The 20,283-nt window shown below is 35.6% G+C and overlaps 1 protein-coding gene across 2 annotated transcripts in view; it reads left to right on the top strand.

Moving 5' to 3' along the window:
• The window catches only part of LOC124161037, a 28,989-nt gene extending 17,111 nt beyond the window's left edge, over positions 1-11,878 (top strand). For both annotated transcript variants that reach the window (XM_046537184.1, XM_046537185.1), the window contains exons 4-5: positions 2,644-2,874; positions 5,972-11,878. In XM_046537184.1, coding sequence (XP_046393140.1) covers positions 2,644-2,874; positions 5,972-6,102 — 362 coding nt within the window. In that variant the 3' untranslated portion in view covers positions 6,103-11,878. The remainder of the gene's footprint in view (positions 1-2,643; positions 2,875-5,971) is intronic.
• Positions 11,879-20,283: the final 8,405 nt, after the last annotated feature.

Below are 20,283 nucleotides of genomic sequence, written 5' to 3' on the forward strand. Positions count from 1 at the left end.
GGATTAATACAACACCATTGCCGGCCTTGGTGATGGTGGGGTAAAGTCCTCGCCTGCCAAACCGTAGGCCATGGGTTCAAATCCTGCCTTGGTTCACCTTGGTTCACCTTGAAAATGGAATTGTATCTCAAAACCTGGGTCGGCAGAAATAGACAAGTGCTGCAAAATGCTCATTTTTCCATTTGCTGCAATATCACTATTGACTCTCTGTATTCCAGGTACCTGGTTTACCTTGCCTTAACTATGATTGAGCATGCCTTAACGTGATACTCCATGGTGCCTCAAATAAAGTATAAAATGCAGATATGTGCACCAACAAACATTTTATTAGCGTCATGGAAGGATGACATATGGTTGCAATTTGAAAAAATAATAGCTGTGGTAAAATATAATGGAGAATCACATGCTCCTTGTTACTCCTCACTGAAGCAAATAAATGTAAACCAGTGGTTTAAAGAGATCCTCTTAGGCATGGGGGCCAGACCCTTTGTCTGGTAACCAGCCCTGAGGAGACTACCACTAGCAACTCCAAATATCGGTTTGGACCCAGTGAATAGCAAAATCTCAGTTATAAGAAGGGATCACACCTCTTAAGGTGAAAGATGATTGCCCTATTAAACAATTTTCCTAATTTGAGTGATGATTACAATATTATCGACGTGAAACCTTCACTAATATATAACAGTCACTGAATTTTTTTCTATCTAACTTATCATAATTGACATAAATTGGAAATTGTAAGTTTTACAGGTTATAAGTAATTGAATATATTATTTTTGGGAAAAAAACAGTCACAAGAAAAGAATTCTAGTCAAGTTACTAGTCTAATGCGACTTTTAAAACTAAGAAATATGCAGGTGTAAAGATATAATAAAATCCCGGTCAAGGTGAGTGATTTTTTCTCTACGGACAATTTGTGCATTGTGGGTGACTCCCGTAAAGTTATCACCGAGGCTAGTGCCGGTATACTTTAACAAGTTAAATTATGTTAAAAATGCGTCATATTTAGACTTATTCGTTTTTATATTTGATGTGCATTCCTATTCTTGAAATCATATGGAGGTAAAACACTAATTAAGGAAAGTTATTGGTTGTCACCGAAGAACACGATACATATGTGACTAATGCTATCAGAGTGTTTCAAAAATTGGGAACCAAGAAGGCAGGTCACTTGAAAAGAGGGAAGCTGGCTTGAAGGAGAGGGGAGGAAGCTATTCCAAGGAAACCACTTTCCATTGTTCTCAGGTAACTTGAAACTTTTACTCGACGTCCGTGAAATTTTCTCTGGCTATAGAACTCCGAGCTTTATCCATTCCTACTCCCCATTCCACTTCAATTATTGATTTTCACGGGAAAATACTTCCAAGCTTAAAATGCTTAAAAAATGTCTAAAACATACAGTGTTAGTTGTCATTTTCATTTTGAATTTTGTGCATAATACGAATATTTCAGTCCAATCAAGATACTTCATCATTTGCCGAAAGTCATGGTTAGACGCTTTTGGGCCCAATAGGTGACTCATTTTTTTTTTGCCTCAAGAAACTGGGAGCTTTGAAGAAGGTTGGCTGAAAAAGGTCAGTTGGGGAGAAAGGGGGAGGGGTGAAACACGTATCTATTGTTCTCATGTAACTTGATATTTTATTTCGAACGAATTATGGTCTTTGTTATATGAAACTTGAGCGAGCAATGATCTTGGGGTGCCAGAGGCTTGTTCGGGGGCTATGGAGGGGAGGGAAACATTAGAGGGGTGGACTGAGGACTGATGGGTGGGGGATAGTGGATTTTGGGAAACGTGGGACATAGTTACTATTCTACGGCGCTGAGGTTCTCGTGATGGTAGTTCCATCTTGTGGCAAAGATTCACACTGTGCCTGTCCTGTTTAGCCTTAAGACACTTCAGGAATATTCATCAAATTAAAAAAAAAATTTTGGCCCTTGGGATTTGCCTCTATGTCTTGCACGTGCGTGGGCAATTGTGCTTAGCAATGGTGATGGATTTTTAGGTGATGGATTGTGAATTGTGAGGGAGGAGCAAGAACTTATAAGGTTTAACACATTTTATGTAAGATCATTCCATGATATTTAATATTTGAATGTATATGAGTAATTATAAATATAACAGAATTACACTGGGTGCTGTAGCCATGCTTGAGCTCATGATTTTTAAACTAAGTCTTATTATGGTTCTTAATTTTTCCTTCATTTTCATGATTTTGAGGGGGATCCCCTCATAACATCTTTTAAATCCTACTCTTGTAAAAAAAGTCTTTAATGCTACTAGTAAATAAAGAAATAAGTCACCTTTAATTTTAATGTATGTATTTCCTTATAAAATGAATCAGCTATCTTTGAGGAGTTGCTCCTCAAACTTTGGTGGTTTGGGTGCTAGAATTTCGTTACAAATTGTGGTAACATTGAATGTTCTTGTGGCATGTTGCACCCCAAAGTGTGACCTTATTGCAGTACATATTCGACTTTATTGGTAAAAAGATGGTTAACTCTCTTAATGGTGTGGGTTGTTCCTTTCAGTAAGTCTCTTCATCCTTGAAAGTATACTGAAATTTGTTTAATGCTCTACATCCTTTGTCGGAATGTTTATGGAACCAATTATTTTTCCTGGAGCACATTATGTATTTGTTGCAGTGATGAAGGTGCTAGCAGTGATGGAGTCATCTTCTCGAGGCAGCTGTGAAAGTGGCACCAATGACAGTGATGACATAGTTCAAGACTTCTTGACTTCAGGTCGTACTGGACGTCGAAATGCCCTACCTGACATTCTTGGTGAGACAGCTAATGTAACCGTCTCTTCGGCATCACCCCTAGGTTCTGCTGCTGCAGATCTGCCCTCTCAACTTCAGAAATTAACTTGTCAAGGTAAAATTATTTTGAAATGCTGATTATTTGCTCAAAGCTGTTTGAAGAAATGTCGCAGTTAAGGGCTGATAAGTTAAAGGGAGGATATATTATTGCAGGTCAATAAAATGTTCTCTTGTTGTCCAGATGAAATAAATTTGAACTTCATGACCAAATGCCCTTCCCGCACAGTTCACTTTTTTTTCCTGAAAGTCATGACAAGCATACCATGAAATCTCGTTTTTGAAGTTTTACCTAAAAAATGCAATGCAAAAATATGGTAGATGGCAGCAAAATGTATATCTTGATCATATTTTGAGCTAGTAACTAAGAGAGAATGGGAGAAGGGAAAAGCTCTAATTTTGTGTCCATTACATAGTTTTGTTCTAGTCGAATATCTGATTAAGAGGATAAGCAATTAAGCTACCCAAGTATGATTTGCCATCAAATGAGCCATACTTAATTCATTGCCAATTAAAATTGGCAGACCTAGAGTTAAAGATATGAACAAGAGACCAATAAGGGCTGTTTTAAATTGCAGTTCCAAAATTTTAGTTGGAGAAGATCTATTGCAATCACAGTGTTATTAAGATTTTGAAATTTTTTTTTTTTTTTTAGAGTAAGCAATTACTGATTGCACCACATATTTTATCCAGCCCTTTCCAAATTTGTGGAGCAGGTGGCATATTGCGATGAACATTCTTATCTTACAATATGCATGTATTTATTGTTTTTAAAACCGAATTATTTATTAGAGAATATTTTGTATTTTAAAGTTAGTACACATGCACTTGGGATAAGGTAGCTGTAGACAAGTCATTCATCGATTTACAAAATCTGTTGAAGGATAGATCATGATATATGTAGAATTCCATGTGGTTTGCAAATCATGCTCTTTATCTTGATAAAGTAGATTGTATTCAGCTAAAAGTTGAATCAATTTTACCACCCATAGAAATGTCTGTAATCATGGTCACAGCATAAAGTATGCTTTAGCAACATTCATGCATTCACCACCCTCATTTTAGAAAACTGATCACTGTAATGATTAAAGTCCTATCAAATAGTGCGTTCCTTCACATTTACCTTGGTGAAGTGAAGTGTTTCCAGAAATTTTTCTTTTAGCTATCCCATGGCATCCCTAAATGTTACTCGAACCCTCCTGATCTTGAAACCAGGCTATTGAAATGAAAGGTAGTTGCATTTTTCCACTATTATTTAATGGGTAAGATGCATTTCAGCTCACAGACCCATCATCTGCTATAAGACTAGATGATTCTCTTGATAATGACAGTCTTGTACTAGATCAGGGGTCTCCAATTTACTAGGCCACAAGGGCCACATTCCAAGTTCCGAATTGCCCCGCGGGCCGGATAGCAAATTTGCCGATGACTGAAGTATTCGATTCCAACGTCTACTGAAGTATCCAGTGGTGTATTTCTTATTTACGAACAGTTGAAGGCGACTTTGACGTGTAGTACAGCGCTGCAATGCTCCTAGCGGCGTCTCACAGAGTTATACGAGCGAGAATCGCGCGCTACTTGAAACGAGTGTGCGGGCCGGATGAAAACCGTTCTCGGGCCGGATCCGGCCCGCGGGCCGTAGTTTGGAGACCCCTGTACTAGATGATGGCTCCATGAGCTGAAATGCATCGTATGCATTAAATAATTGTGGAAAAGTGCATCTGCTTTTTATTTCAATGTGTCAAACTTCCGCTATGTCATTCCCTGGTTGAACTTATTTGAAGCCAGGTGTTTGGAGACTGGATCTTCAGGGAACACAACCATGCATAAATTACCTTTGATTATACTTAGATGGTAAAGGTGAAGTTTTATACACCAATGCATCCATTTAGCTGGAATATTGTGTAATTAAGTGCTGATGTGATTTATTTTATTTTTGATAAGATAAAGCTACTAAGTTCTACTGTTTACAGTATACCAATACAGTATAAAGTTGTGATTGGCTGCAATAATTTTCTATTTTGTATCATATTTTCATTTTATTCTGTTATTTTTTGGTAAAACCGTATACATAGTTCATGGATAGATTTAAGGGAGGGGGTCATAATCACCCCCAATTTTTATCAAAATTTTTTTAAATCAATTTTTTAAATTTTTTATTGTTTAAATAGGTTTAGTATGTTTGTAAAGGAGTAAAGGAAGTGTATATGCAAGTGTAAGGGAGTGTATTTGCATGGCTACAAGTCCCAAACGTGAGAGAAGTTTGAGTTGTATTTATCTTTGAGCGTAGCAATCCTTTCTGTATAAATGCCCCCTCTCTCTCTGAGGTAGTCCATACACACAGGTCACGACCTTTCACCACCCAAATTTGATGCCGAATCCGCCCCTGGGCAAGTCACCATTTAAAATAAAAATTGCAGGTTACATGTGAATGTGTTAGGCCCAGCGCACACGGTGTGACTGTTTTACAACTACCGTTGCAAACCAGTTGCGCGAGCAACTGTTTTGTGACCTCAACAATGTATTTGAGTGGGGAGGCGCACACGACGCGACTGGTTTTTGACGATCTCAAAACAGTCTGAAACCAGTCACATGCAACCGTGGGCCCGCGGTTGCAGTTGCGTTGCAGACTTCAGTTGCACGAGACCACGTGGTGTTTTGGTGGTATTTTGACGGCCGTATAGTGTCGATCTCAAAATTAATGATCGAGAAGTCAACATGAAGCTCGTTGGAGCTATAGAGAAGCATGAAGTCCTGAACAAATACAAACTATCTAACGTATTTGGTATTGATAATAGCTCACAGCGTCTTCTTCGCGTGACTCAGCGATAGTAAGCGCTGACGGCCAATGAAAGGGCTAAAAAACAACACGTACCGCACTAAATAAACACTCCACTGGTTGCAAAATAGACGAAACTGATTTACAACAGCCTTTTGTCATTACACCCGTGTGCGGACAGAAGTTTTGTTTCAGTTGCAAACTGGTTGCAGATGCAACTGATTCCCAACTGTAGTTACAAAATAGTCGCTCCGTGTGCGCTGGGCCTTAGTGTGACTTTGTGTTTAGTTTTGCTCGGCTAAAATTTTGGTTCTAAAAGTAAATGCCATTTTGTACAATATTGTTTGTAATGCCTTTGATGATTATTTGATTGTAGATTCGTGTAAAAAAGATGATGGATCTGATGCAGGTAGTGGGACCTCACAAGAAACGAATCCTCAACACGAAGGGAATCCTAAAAGGCCTGATGAGAGTAAAGCTGAAGATAGTGGTGGTGGCCGCAGTTAGTACTCAGGTGGTGAAAACAGTCTGTGCTTGTGATTTTAGTAAATAAGAGACTTTGATCGGGGTTGCTAAATTAATTTTTGTGGCTCTCTAAAGTCATAGGATCTCTTACGATGCTGTGACAAGGTTCATGAAACTTCAGACAGATGTTCAAGAAGTAGACTCTTCATTGGGTGAGCGATGGACATCCATAGTATTTTATAGAGAGTCTGTTCTTCGGTAAAGGCTGAAGAGGAGAAAAATTGGCCTGGTGAATCATGTTTTATAGAATTTCAGTCAGTTTTCTAAAGGTACAATTTTGAACCCTTTTTTGTGAGAGACTAGGACAGGAGCTCTTGTTTTAGGCAAAATTGCTATTTTGTTATCTAGTCATGACAACTCATGTGAGTTGTTGATAAATATTGAACACTGTTCTCCTTTATTTTATTAAGGAAAAAAGCCATGACATTTCTAGATTTTTTTAGTTAGAGTAATTTTTTCTCTAAAATTTTGTTTTGACATTCAAATATTTTTTCTAGTTGCTTTGAAGCCTTTGTTTTCTAACTTCATCTTTTTTAAAATATATTTTTTTGAATCAATTTCTTATTTCACAGGAGTTTTCTACCAAAATTGGTCCTTATTTATTTTTATCATCTATGCAGACTGTTATGATCATATAATATGTCATGAGTTGTAAGACACTGTTGTAGCCATCTGACCTTTGATTCTCTGATCTTTATATATGGTAGCAGGTTTTTTATGTTTCCTCTTTGTTCTTTAATCTGGTTATCAGCCATATTGATTTTTGATAAACTATTTATGCTTTCAGCTAGATTTTTATATTTTTTAAGATTGAATCTTTTGTATAGCATAAGATGTTCTGAATACAATTTATGAATTGCATGTTTACAAATTGAATTTTAACATGCATATTTGAAAGGTCTTGTATTTTTTTACTGTCTACCTCTATTTAGGAGAAGTATTTATTTGGTTTATACAATCTATCAGGTGCACACTATTAGACTGTTACAGTGCAATCTAGTGCAGTGTACTCCCAAGTGCCAGCCATTGAAATGACATGTTCTACAAGGCAGTAGTACCAGCACTATTTTTTTAAATATTGCAGTTTGGCAAATTTTAAAAGTGGATAATTTCATACTGTAAAAAGCTAAATTTGAATGTGAGTTTTTGAAAGTTTATGGTTTCTGAATTTATGAAGTTTACAATACCAAACAGACCAGGTTTTTACCATATGTATTTACATTATCTGCTGGGCTGGTCATTTGCTCTGGAAAATAATGAGACTTACACTAAGACTTCTCTTATTCAGTATTGCCTCAATTTGGATTGAACCTTATTTTTTCTTGGCTCTCTCATTATCTTTACATTTTGCAGCATTACTTGAGGCCAACCATAGAAGCTTATATTTCTTTGAAGCTTGTTGTTAACGTGATCCGATTTTGTCTACCTAAGTACCTGTCTCATTTTTTTTAGTGGAAGTATTTATAACTTTTGGAAAAGATATTGCTCATTTTGTAGTGTGCTAATTTGTCTGTGCTCAATCTGACCTTATTGATTTAATTTTCATGTTATGTTTATTCAATCTATCTATCTTGTTCAATCACATATGTGAGTGTTAAAGTAAGTGGCACCAGCCTCTTAAATACATACATCTTTTGAATTGTATCCTCTGTGAGATTAGTTTTTTTTTAATTTTTTTTCATGGTAAAGGGAAGTTTTGTGTATATAATAGTTTATGAATTGTTTCTCTATTGTAATCAGTGGCAGATTCATGAAGGACAAAGGAGATGCCGCCCTCTACAGTATCAAAGTAAAAAGTATTTTGCTTTGGCTGATTTCTTAACACTTAGAAATCCAGTGTTTTGGTGACATGTGACATGCGAGACTTCTCCTAGATTCCAGCATCACTATTGGATGATGGTTATCTTTGCTTGTCGGAGATCTTTTAGAATTCTATGTTTATTTATCTCACTGAGTTTAGTGGCTGCAAATCTAATTTGCCAATCAAATACTGTATATAATTGATGGTTTTTCATAATTTTCTCTGGAAAAATTTCGTAAAAATATTTTATCCAGGGGACTTATAATGCCCCATTTAACTCTCAAGTTTTAGTAATCGCACTCCCAGTATGTCCCTCTCCCCCTGCAAAATTGTCAGAATCTGCCTCCGATTGTAATTAAATGATTTATAAATTTTTACTATCTTGTATGATGTGTGGCATGATGTGGTGGAAGTTATTAATATTATTTAACCCTGCAACCGTAAACCTCTATTTCTGTTACACTAACCGTACACTGGGGTACTGAGTGCCCCTAAGAGTTAACAACATATAAAATGCAAAAACTTATTTTTATTCAAAAAACATTGAAAACGCGTTATTTTGGCCTTAAATTATTGCAAAAACATAAATTTATATACTTGTTTTAATATTTTAACAAATATAATAAGAGAATTAAGAAACCTTACATAAAATTTACGGCAAAGTTAAAATTCCCTGGGGCACTGAGTGCCCCGGTGTACGGTTCCAGGGTTAAATAAGACATCGAAATATTTCCTATGAATTTATTTTCTCTTGACACGTTTCGTTGTTAGAACAACATTTTCAAATTATGGAGGAAGGGGTCTATTTTTTTTAAGGACTTGGTGAAGGGAGGGGGACAGGTTTAAGGTTCCAGGGTACCATGTGCATCTTCACTGTTTTCTTGAATGCTGCAGTCGTCAGGATGGACTCCTCATTCCGGATGATCTTCTTCTCCTCCAACCGTTTGGAATCTATCCCCAAAAAAGTCATTTCTGCACATTTTCAGCATCCCATTGCACACAAACTTTCCAGGTTCAGATCCATGATGCAAAGGCTAGTGAACATTCCTCTAATCGAGGAAAATTTCCTTCAAGTACACAATGAAAATAATAGCTACCCACAATAGACACAATTGAGCACTAATTGGATACCTCCACTGCATAAATGCTCAAAAATCACCCACTGAATCGAATCTACTCATCTTGCCCTTTTTGTGCTAGATGAGCGGATTTGATTCGGTGGGTGATTGTTGAGTGTTTATGATGTGGAGGTATCGAATTGACATCCTCCTAAACAAAAAACAAGCTGGTTGTAGTTTCATCACCTGAGTAAATGAACACAAACCCTACTTCAATATAGGGGATAATCGGTCAATAGTGGCTAAGCATCTCATGGAAATGGGACATAAGTACTTGCCAGTTCTGAATAGAAAACTTCCACTGTGCGAAAAAAGGCAAAAAATAAGATGATCTGGAACCTATTGAAGGACAGGAATATGAAAATTGGAAAACACCCCTGATAAATGAAAATCTAGTCCAATCTCCCTCGCCATTTCAAGGATTTCGCCCTTACATAAAAGGGCAGTTTCATCCATTGAGAGTTGAAACACCATTCCCTGCCAACCCTCATCTTCATAATGTGAGAGGCAGGACTGAAACTTACCAACCTTCCCTGTTGACTCCCAAAAAGAATGTGGGATCCAAGAGTTTTTCAAATTTTCTACAGCCGCCTATCCTGCATACACAACCTTGCCCAAACACCTCCTCCCCAGCCCCCACTCCATAGAAGACCAATTGAGGATGGACATGGGGTCAACACCCAGGAGAGGAAGGTTCATCCAGTTATCCAGGACAAGGACTCCATTCTGATGACTGCAGCATTCAAGACAGCAGAGAAGGCACAGGTGGTTCCCTCACCCTGGAACCTCGCCTCTGGATCCTTCTGGAATCCCCCCTCCCCACTTTGTCTTCAGAGTCCATAAGACACGACCCTTTCTTCCACAACCTTCAATATTCCCACTTCCCATCACCGAAACCCCATATTTCCTCTTCCTCACTCTCCTTTAGCAGTAGGACATCTTTACGAAAGGACTTGGCTGCACGTGATGCACTTCAAATTGTTGTTGTAACAACTGAACGTGTTGTGCAAAAATGAATACATTGGAAATATTCCAATGACTTTTTTTAACTAATTTACATTTTGACTGTGTTATGTAATATTTAATGGAATAGAACTGGTTGCCTATTCTAGCAAGTTTTCTTGTGAAATATTTCAAACATTTCTCAGTAACCCCAATACTTGTATAATCATTGTACATGTTGCCCTACCAGCACCACATGGTAATGTGTTTATCAATATTTAATCCACAATTATTTATTGTAGCATTGTTGAGTATTTATTTAAAAGTGGGCATAGCACTATTCATAGATCTTTTTTTTAGTGCTGTGTGTAATGTTTGACTGTGGATTGATGAAATAGCAAAATGTCAATTGTTGAACAGAGTCTTAAATGTATTTTAGATACTTTTCATGACCACATTACATAAATTCCACTTCCTGAAGTTGAAACCATTTGCACTAATTGAAAGCAGTTTATGCTTTGCATCAAAGTTAGTAGTTGTCATTGGATGTACTGTATGGTAATAAGAAGTAAATTGAATTTAAAAGAATTCGGTAGAGAACGTGAAAATGACAGGATATACTAGAATTTGTAATTTGAGTCTTTACTTTTGAAAATTTTGTAAACGGTCTTGTCAGTTTTAGTTGAATGATAGGAAGAGTGCATTTTGAAAAATAATCATGCAATCCCTCAAGCTCCTCATTCTGTGATTGATTTGGGTGAAGCAACGATGCGTTTTTAATGCTATGATTTTAAAGGCTTAAGGTTTTTATTTTGTCTTGTTCTAACCGACAATTTCCTTGCCCAATCCTTTCACCATGTGCATTGCTATAATGATCTACATAATACCCCCGAAAGCTGCCTCAATGGGCATATGATGATGAAGTAGTTTCCAACTTTTGTTGTAATGTAATGCTTTTCCAACTTCGATGACGTCTGCACTCCATTTTTCAAGGATGACAACCCAGATGAATTTCAATCACGCTTGACTAAATAAAATGCACATTTTTGAACTGGTTATTGAAATGAACTCAAGTTGCTGGTCGGGTAATCATTTGGGAAAAACCTTGAAACTCATAGTTAACTTGATCAAGGTTTTATTGACTCAATGCAAAATGACCCTCATGAGTACAAAGATGCTACAATATTTAATTAAAAATTAATTTTAGCTCCAATGCCTTTATTACAGAAAATTATCGTTGATTAAGTAATGTTTTTCTAGAGCTCTCTTCAAACCGTTTCATTTTTAATCCGTCAAGAACAAGTTTCTTATTAGTTTTTTTTTGTTTATTAATTTATGGAATATGTGGTGCTTTAACATTCTTTTGCTAAACTTATGATTATCTACGTTGGGTTAGAGCTTGTTTTTCATATTCTAAGTCATTTTTTGACATGCCTTGGAGTTATATTTATTGGTGCTGAGCATATACATATTTAAAATTATTTTCCATGCCTTGTTACTGAGCTGGTGATATTTATTATTTTGTGTGATCTTTTGAAGGCTAATGAGCATGCTCTTAGCTTGTAAACTGCAGCTTAACCCATAATTACGGTAATATGTCACAGCATCCTTTCTTATGTGTCCAAAATTTATTTGTGTATTCTTTTCATTAAAAAGTTGTTCTTATTGTAGTATTATATTGCTCATTATTTTTCTTTTCAACTCATCTTGTGATACTTAGCTGAAATTGATACTAATTAATGGCTGTTTTTTGTGCATGATGGTTAACTGGTTTGAGAGGTAGAAGAACATACATAGGTTATTGAAAAACCAGTGTTAATGGAAAGTCAGTTACCAACATGTAGTGCGGCCATCTCTACTATATCTTGTGCAAAATAAAATATGTAGTTGAAATTTATTTTTTCTTGTCTCTGATTATTTTGCAATTTCTTAACCTCCTCTAAAATATTACAATCTTATAGTTAGCATATTGTCAAATAAAAGCTAAATTTTGCTGGCCTAATTATGTCAAAAACTCCTGCTGAGTTCAGTATGTAAATTGCCTAAAAAAAAGAAATCGGCTCAGTGATTAATGGCTGAATTACCTTTTAGAAATGTCTAAATTTGATCATCTAGTTCTCTCCTTATTCTGTGAGTATCGTATTATTAAGAAGTAATTTAATTTATTGAGCTTTGTTGTATGCTAAAGCCTTTTTTGATTCATTTACCCATAGTAGAAGTTAGTAATATCATTTTCATATTATTTTCTTCATTGTTTACAATTAAGTTATTTTAGAGCTTTTGCCTGGCTTTAGTTACATTAACTCATTTGTCTTTATTATTCTGTTCTTCAAGTTGGTATAAGGTATTTGAAAAGTAAATGGTATAGTGATCTGAACAAAAGCTTTTGTGGCATCATGTACTGCAGAATTACTTATTTTATTTTCTCATGTCCCATCTGCAATTGTTTTTGGGGATAAATATTCAAGTCATTTTTTTCAAGTAGCCTTAAATTAATGGGAAATAGCTCACTAATTTTTTGTGATAATACTCAATTTGTGAGCCTTTTTAAGGCAATGCCTCTCGCGATGATTATATATTATTATCCGTTCTCTTTTTATCTCTTGTTGCTCATTTTTTAGTCAAAATTGCATCTTGTATATATGTGTTTTAAGTCATGATATTGTGAAATGACTACCCTCTCATCCATGTCAAATTGGCTTTGTTTATAAATTATTATTTCCTCAACTGATTTCTAGTTTTTAGTAACTCCTTTTTTATCATTACAGGCAACAGAATTTGTGAGTAACCTCTCTTTTTCAAATGAAGTGCTATCTAGCCTAATAACCCAATTCTGTCATTATTATACATACTTAAAAAAATGAATTTACCTTCCTCTTGCAGTTTTTGAGCGATTGATTTAAAAGGAACGATACCCTTGTGGTTTTATTGAATCCATAGAGAACGAGGGATTGAAATAGGTTAGATCCCTTTTGATAGGAATCATATATTTCAGTAGCTTTGTGGTGTGCACATTGGTTCCGAAAGTCAAAGGTTTAGACCAGGAGATGGTATTATCTAGGCATCATATGGATTTTGTGTAGTAGGTATGGCAAAATTGAAATTAACACATTTGCCTTTCAGAATCATATTTGAAAGCCATTGAATTTACTCAGATCATGATTTTTCCTACTGGGAGCAGCGTTAGCTCTCTTAAGAAATGTATGTCATGACCCCTTCACATCTCTCATTTTAGTATTTCCAATGGTTTGATATCAATTTTCAATGTTAACCAGGAATGGTTCAATATACTTTTTTTGTACATTCAATATAAATTTTGCCATACTATGATTGCCATTCATGTATTTTAAATATAGAGTAGGATTCTTGTATTTTAAATATAGAGTACAGGCATCCCCCGAGTTACGTATGTCTCGACTTACGTAAATCCGTACTTACGTAAGCGATAACCGTATTTCAAATGATTACGTTAATGTTCGAATGCGAGCGCGAAGAAGTAGATATTCGCCCGTACAACCTATGGTAGAAAAAATATCGAATAATTATAGAGTTTTTTACGTGCTAAAAATAACAAAGTGACCCATTTTTGTCATTCCTCGAAGGAAATTTCATTAATTTCTGTAGAAAAATCGCTTATCCAAGTCAGCAATCAACGTGAAAATTTGCAGTTCTAGCGATGGATGTGGTGGCGTATGTGGTTGCGCTCATTCCTGTACGATACAACTTGTTTTACAGCAATCTCTGAAGCGCCATCGCAAAGGTTCGACTTACGTAAATTTCGACTTACACATAGTCTGCCGGAACGCATCTCTTACGTAACTCGGGGGATGCCTGTATATTTAAAATACAAGAATGGCAACGGTATATTTTAAATAAAGAGTAAGGCTTAAAAATGCTGTATACGTGCTCATAAGATGAGCAATTAATAATCTGAAGATGACACATCTGCAAAATCAAATGTGAATGTACCATAATGCGTACTTCTCTCCTATTTATATGGTGTTGCTTATTTGGCTATTGCCAAGTCTCACGTGACAATTTCTTTTATTCTCAGAAATTTTCATAAGCTATCGGTTATAAAAAAACTTTCCTTTTCCTCTTCTCGTCATATAAACTTGATTGAATAGTTTTATTGAAACTTAAGTTATTTAACTGAGTGAGATGTGGCATAAATAGTTGAAATTCTTGCAAGACAAATGAGAACAGAAGAGTTTATTTAGCACTATGTCTCCTCCGACTATCCAAAATGAGTCCATGGAGGAAAAGGTCCTGGTCTCCTTGGGAATGTGTATAAAAAGTCACTTTTGGAGTTAGGAGCATTGATCTCATGGAAATTTTCCAATCAAGAATGGGTTGGGCGACTTTTGGAAGGGATGAATGGCAGATTAACTATGTACATAATTCCTAATTTATCGATATCCCTTTCTCCTCTACCTGGTCTAAGTCTTCTGCATCCTTGACCACTTATGTCATAACTCTGATGATCAAAGCCTCATTTTAGTTCATATTAAAGTACGAACTTTTGAAAGGTCCGATCCAAATATTTTCATATTCTCATTTTCGTTTTGTATCTCTCTGGTCAATTGTATTCCTTATTTCTTGTAATGCCATTGATTCATAAATTCATAATGAAAAAAATTGATTTAAATACAAAGTACTATTAATAAATTGATCTCTCTTGTTAACTTATCAAATATAATAAAGTAAAAATGACCATAAAACTCCGAAATTAGTTATTATCTCATTACTGTTCTAGGAAAATTTTTTTTTGTAAAAGACTGGAGTAATATCTACTATGTATATGAGGATATTTATTTTGGTTTGGCTGTAAATATTGCTGCCTTTGAGAGTGCTTGCCAGGAAAAAAATTGCGGAGTTTTTGTGAATAGGGGGCACAAGCTGGTTCATTTATATGAGGGACATTTAAGACCAAAATATTTTGGGGGTATTGGACCCACTGATTCATTAGGCTCAAAATGGCCTGCATGCTTGGTGAAGATTTTAATTTCAGTTTGTGAATTCTCTGTTGGCTACTAAAAACTTTGTGATAGTCATTACTATTGAAAATATGCAAATTATATAATAATATTTTTGAGCCATAAGTCTAATTTCATTCTATGTCATGTGCATTTTGGGCTGTGTCACTGACCCTAAGGTTTGTAGTAAGTATTTTTGGCATTATGTGATAAAACTAATCAATTTCACTAATTTTTACTGGATAATATGTATTGGGAAATTCCATATAAATATCTTTAGTAATTTTTCAATGGCCAATAAGACAAGTGTCTGATGTAAGATGGTAAACTATTCACAATAGATGGGATTTTTTTAACATCATGTTTCATAATTTTATTGCACTAATTTTTTTCTGGGTGGCGTATAAATACTGTTTGAAGAATGTTTGTTGAAAACGATCTGTTTATTTCATATCCCATTATCTTTCTCCATATTGTATGCATACTTACTGGTTGCAGACATGAATTTTTCACCACAAGTTCATAAAAAGGGACTCAATATTTTATTTTAGGGCATGTTACCTTACTGTGGATAATGGTATCCTTCTGTCTTCCCTGTATTTTTTGATGGATTTCAAGTGAAGTTAGTGGCAGTATCTGTGTTGTGTACCATATTAAGCAAATGTTCTATGCTGAACTAACTTCTTGATCCTATGTCTTTACTATATGGTGCTTGGAGATGTTTCACTGAGTACACCTAATCATTAAGTCCTCTTTCAATTGTATACAAGGTGAATCATTTTGTGTGCTTTGCTAGAATAGGCTGGTGCTGGCATCAGGTTTACCTCTTTACTATCTTTCCTTCTCCTATGGTCCTAATATGACGGCACTAACTTTGAGCAGTCAATATGTGAACAATACAATGAGAATGTTCCACTGAAGCTGTGACTGTGAAATTTTTGAGAAGGTTAACTCAATTGATTGACTGTCTATTGTTGTATCTGTTACCAGTGTGTACTGTGGTACGAAGGAGGTGGGATAATCTCTTGGAATATGCATATGTTCATCTGAAAATAAATGAACACGAATTTTCATAGTGTTTCATTTTGTTCCCTCTGTAAGCCAAAATGAGTACGTCTCATAGGAGATTTTTGTAAAATGGTGAATCCCTCATTTGAACATCATTGGGGATAATATGGGATAATATTCAATTTTTTTTATGTTTAGCTGAACATATTCTGTGTAAAGCATTTTATTATATGTGGCCCTTCCCTCTGGTGAGTTCGAGGAGTCCAAGATATCTGATAAAGTAATTTTCCTGTCTATGTCATTGACCATCAGCTCATTTCTTATTACTGTACACTTCTTTTTGGACTCAATTTCAACTAAAGAATTCAAGGGCCTATCCAGGCCTTTCTTTGATTGTTACATATTTTTGTTAATTGCTTGGTAGTAAATATTTATATTCTCCATTATGAAATTATATAGATATATGAGAATATACATATAAGTACTGGAATTTTTTAACCACTCACATTCATTTACACTAGATTTTAAGCTTTGTTGTAATTAAAATGAAAGGTATGATGCGCCACTATAGGTAATAAGAATTTAATTTTTTTTCAGGAAATATTTGTTAAGCATATTATTTGGACACTATTGAAAAGATGCTTTTAAGTATTCTGCCAGTTGAAGCAGGTTTAACGTGAAGTATTCTTTCGACTACCCCAGCCTGTCTCCCCTCCCAACGTGGACTTCACTATTCAATTCACAATAATGCCTACTCCCTTTCATTCTATCTAAAAATCCTATTCTCTTTCGTCCTCTTTCTTGTTTACCCAACATCTACCCTTAAAACTGTTTTCAACATCCCCTCCCTGCTGAGTACGCTCTCCATCCATACTTTCCGTCTCCTCCATATCTCATCTAGATACTACCTCTACTTACCCACCATGTCTAGCACTCCGTCGTTCCTCCTCTCTGTCCATCTCCTCTTTACCTTTTCCATTCTTCTCCATTCCCACATCTCGAATGCCTCCAGTCTTCTCTCTTCCTTCTTTCTAAGTGTACATACATGTTTCCATACCATAAAGCTCAACGTTCCTAATCCAGTATTGGTAAGTAATCGAGTAAAAGTAATCGAATTACTTGTAACAATTACTTTTGCGGTAATTTGTACTTGTAGAAAATACTTTTACCAAATTTAACTTTTATTTATAATATACTCCTTACAGTGAAAGAGGAATTGTTACTTTCATTGTAATAGTTACTTGCTCGTAATCGATGATCCCTTTACTTATGTCACTGATTGAGTGATGACTTCGACTATCTGAATACCATAATATGCTGTTTAGGTTCAGCCACTCTTTATGTTGTAGCCTACTTATGATGGGTACAAAATATACACATGACATCCTTTGTGTTGTAACAGCAGTTAAAATTGTATGTATTGCTTGTGAAATTGCAATTAGCAATTTCGATGACTCAATTTTTCCACATTTTTACTGCAATATTTGATCATTGCCATTTGGTCTCTAGACTGGACGATCTGACAAGATGTACGTAATTCTACTGATTACTTTTTAAAATCAGTAATTTGGACTCGTACTTGATTACTTTTTACGAAGTAACTGTAATTGAGCCGGTAACTTTTTCTCAGTGCATACTTTTACCAACACTGACAAGATCAAACTATTAGCCTTTTCTTTAAACTCTTACATTATAAACCTCTCATAAGCTCCCTTCTGTTCATGATGCCTCCTTTGCTAATGCTATTCTCTTCCTTCTGATGTCCTTACTGCTGTATCTGTTTTCCTCTAATGAGCTGCCAAACAAGTGACAAAGTTAAATAAAATTGGCCATTTATTTTTTTGGATGCAAAACATCTATGTAGAGTACCCTCTATTACTAACGATATATTTTTATTCCCAATATTCTACACCCTGAAATACTCATCACAAGTGGGCTATTTAAAGGCTTGAAACACAGTGTTCTTCTCCCTGCTAAATTAGACTGTAATGGAGCTGTTTTTCTTGAAGCTGAAGGATTTTGTCTTTCTTGATGAATATCCTTTTATGGGAATTGATTTTTGATGGAAAATAAAGCAATCAATATTGTAAGGTTTACTAATATATAAAAAAAATCACTCTATGCTTGGTGATTTATCGAGCTTAGGGTGTTTTAAAATATCGGTGAACCTTGCAAAGTTTATTCTTTTATCTTACAATGTAAAGCCTGAAAATATCAGATTTTTTATTTTCTCCATTCAAAAGTTAAGTACTACATATCAACACAGAGCAATCGGTATCCAACCCATACAGCACAAACGGTCTCAAGCTGGCATATAGGTCGTGTATTTCACGTGTTTTATCTCGTGTAAAAACCGTTATTACCCGAGTTAAAGCGGAATAAGTCTGGTGTATATATGGTCTTATGTCCGCCACAAACCGGATAATACACGTGTATGCACTAGTGATGGGTCGGTCGTGAACGATCGAATCATGTGACCAGGGTCATGACCCTGGTCACATGATTCGATCGTTCACGACCGACCCATCACTAGTGCATACACGTGTATTATCCGGTTTGTGGCGGACATAAGACCATATATACACCAGACTTATTCCGCTTTAACTCGGGTAATAACGGTTTTTACACGAGATAAAACACGTGAAATACACGACCTATATGCCAGCTTGAGACCGTTTGTGCTGTATGGGTTGGATACCGATTGCTCTGTGTTGATATGTAGTACTTAACTTTTGAATGGAGAAAATAAAAAATCTGATATTTTCAGGCTTTACATTGTAAGATAAAAGAATAAACTTTGCAAGGTTCACCGATATTTTAAAACACCCTAAGCTCGATAAATCACCAAGCATAGAGTGATTTTTTTTATATATTAGTAAACCTTACAATATTGATTGCTTTATTTTCCATCAAAAATCAATTCCCATAAAAGGATATTCATCAAGAAAGACAAAATCCTTCAGCTTCAAGAAAAACAGCTCCATTACAGTCTAATTTAGCAGGGAGAAGAACACTGTGTTTCAAGCCTTTAAATAGCCCACTTGTGATGAGTATTTCAGGGTGTAGAATATTGGGAATAAAAATATATCGTTAGTAATAGAGGGTACTCTACATAGATGTTTTGCATCCAAAAAATAAATGGCCAATTTTATTTAACTTTGTCACTTGTTTGGCAGCTCATTAGAGGAAAACAGATACAGCAGTAAGGACATCAGAAGGAAGAGAATAGCATTAGCAAAGGAGGCATCATGAACAGAAGGGAGCTTATGAGAGGTTTATAATGTAAGAGTTTAAAGAAAAGGCTAATAGTTTGATCTTGTCAGTGTTGGTAAAAGTATGCACTGAGAAAAAGTTACCGGCTCAATTACAGTTACTTCGTAAAAAGTAATCAAGTACGAGTCCAAATTACTGATTTTAAAAAGTAATCAGTAGAATTACGTACATCTTGTCAGATCGTCCAGTCTAGAGACCAAATGGCAATGATCAAATATTGCAGTAAAAATGTGGAAAAATTGAGTCATCGAAATTGCTAATTGCAATTTCACAAGCAATACATACAATTTTAACTGCTGTTACAACACAAAGGATGTCATGTGTATATTTTGTACCCATCATAAGTAGGCTACAACATAAAGAGTGGCTGAACCTAAACAGCATATTATGGTATTCAGATAGTCGAAGTCATCACTCAATCAGTGACATAAGTAAAGGGATCATCGATTACGAGCAAGTAACTATTACAATGAAAGTAACAATTCCTCTTTCACTGTAAGGAGTATATTATAAATAAAAGTTAAATTTGGTAAAAGTATTTTCTACAAGTACAAATTACCGCAAAAGTAATTGTTACAAGTAATTCGATTACTTTTACTCGATTACTTACCAATACTGGATTAGGAACGTTGAGCTTTATGGTATGGAAACATGTATGTACACTTAGAAAGAAGGAAGAGAGAAGACTGGAGGCATTCGAGATGTGGGAATGGAGAAGAATGGAAAAGGTAAAGAGGAGATGGACAGAGAGGAGGAACGACGGAGTGCTAGACATGGTGGGTAAGTAGAGGTAGTATCTAGATGAGATATGGAGGAGACGGAAAGTATGGATGGAGAGCGTACTCAGCAGGGAGGGGATGTTGAAAACAGTTTTAAGGGTAGATGTTGGGTAAACAAGAAAGAGGACGAAAGAGAATAGGATTTTTAGATAGAATGAAAGGGAGTAGGCATTATTGTGAATTGAATAGTGAAGTCCACGTTGGGAGGGGAGACAGGCTGGGGTAGTCGAAAGAATACTTCACGTTAAACCTGCTTCAACTGGCAG

Source organism: Ischnura elegans, chromosome 6 (assembly GCF_921293095.1).
Source record: "Ischnura elegans chromosome 6, ioIscEleg1.1, whole genome shotgun sequence".
In the NCBI taxonomy this organism is placed as follows: Eukaryota; Metazoa; Arthropoda; class Insecta; order Odonata; family Coenagrionidae; genus Ischnura; species Ischnura elegans.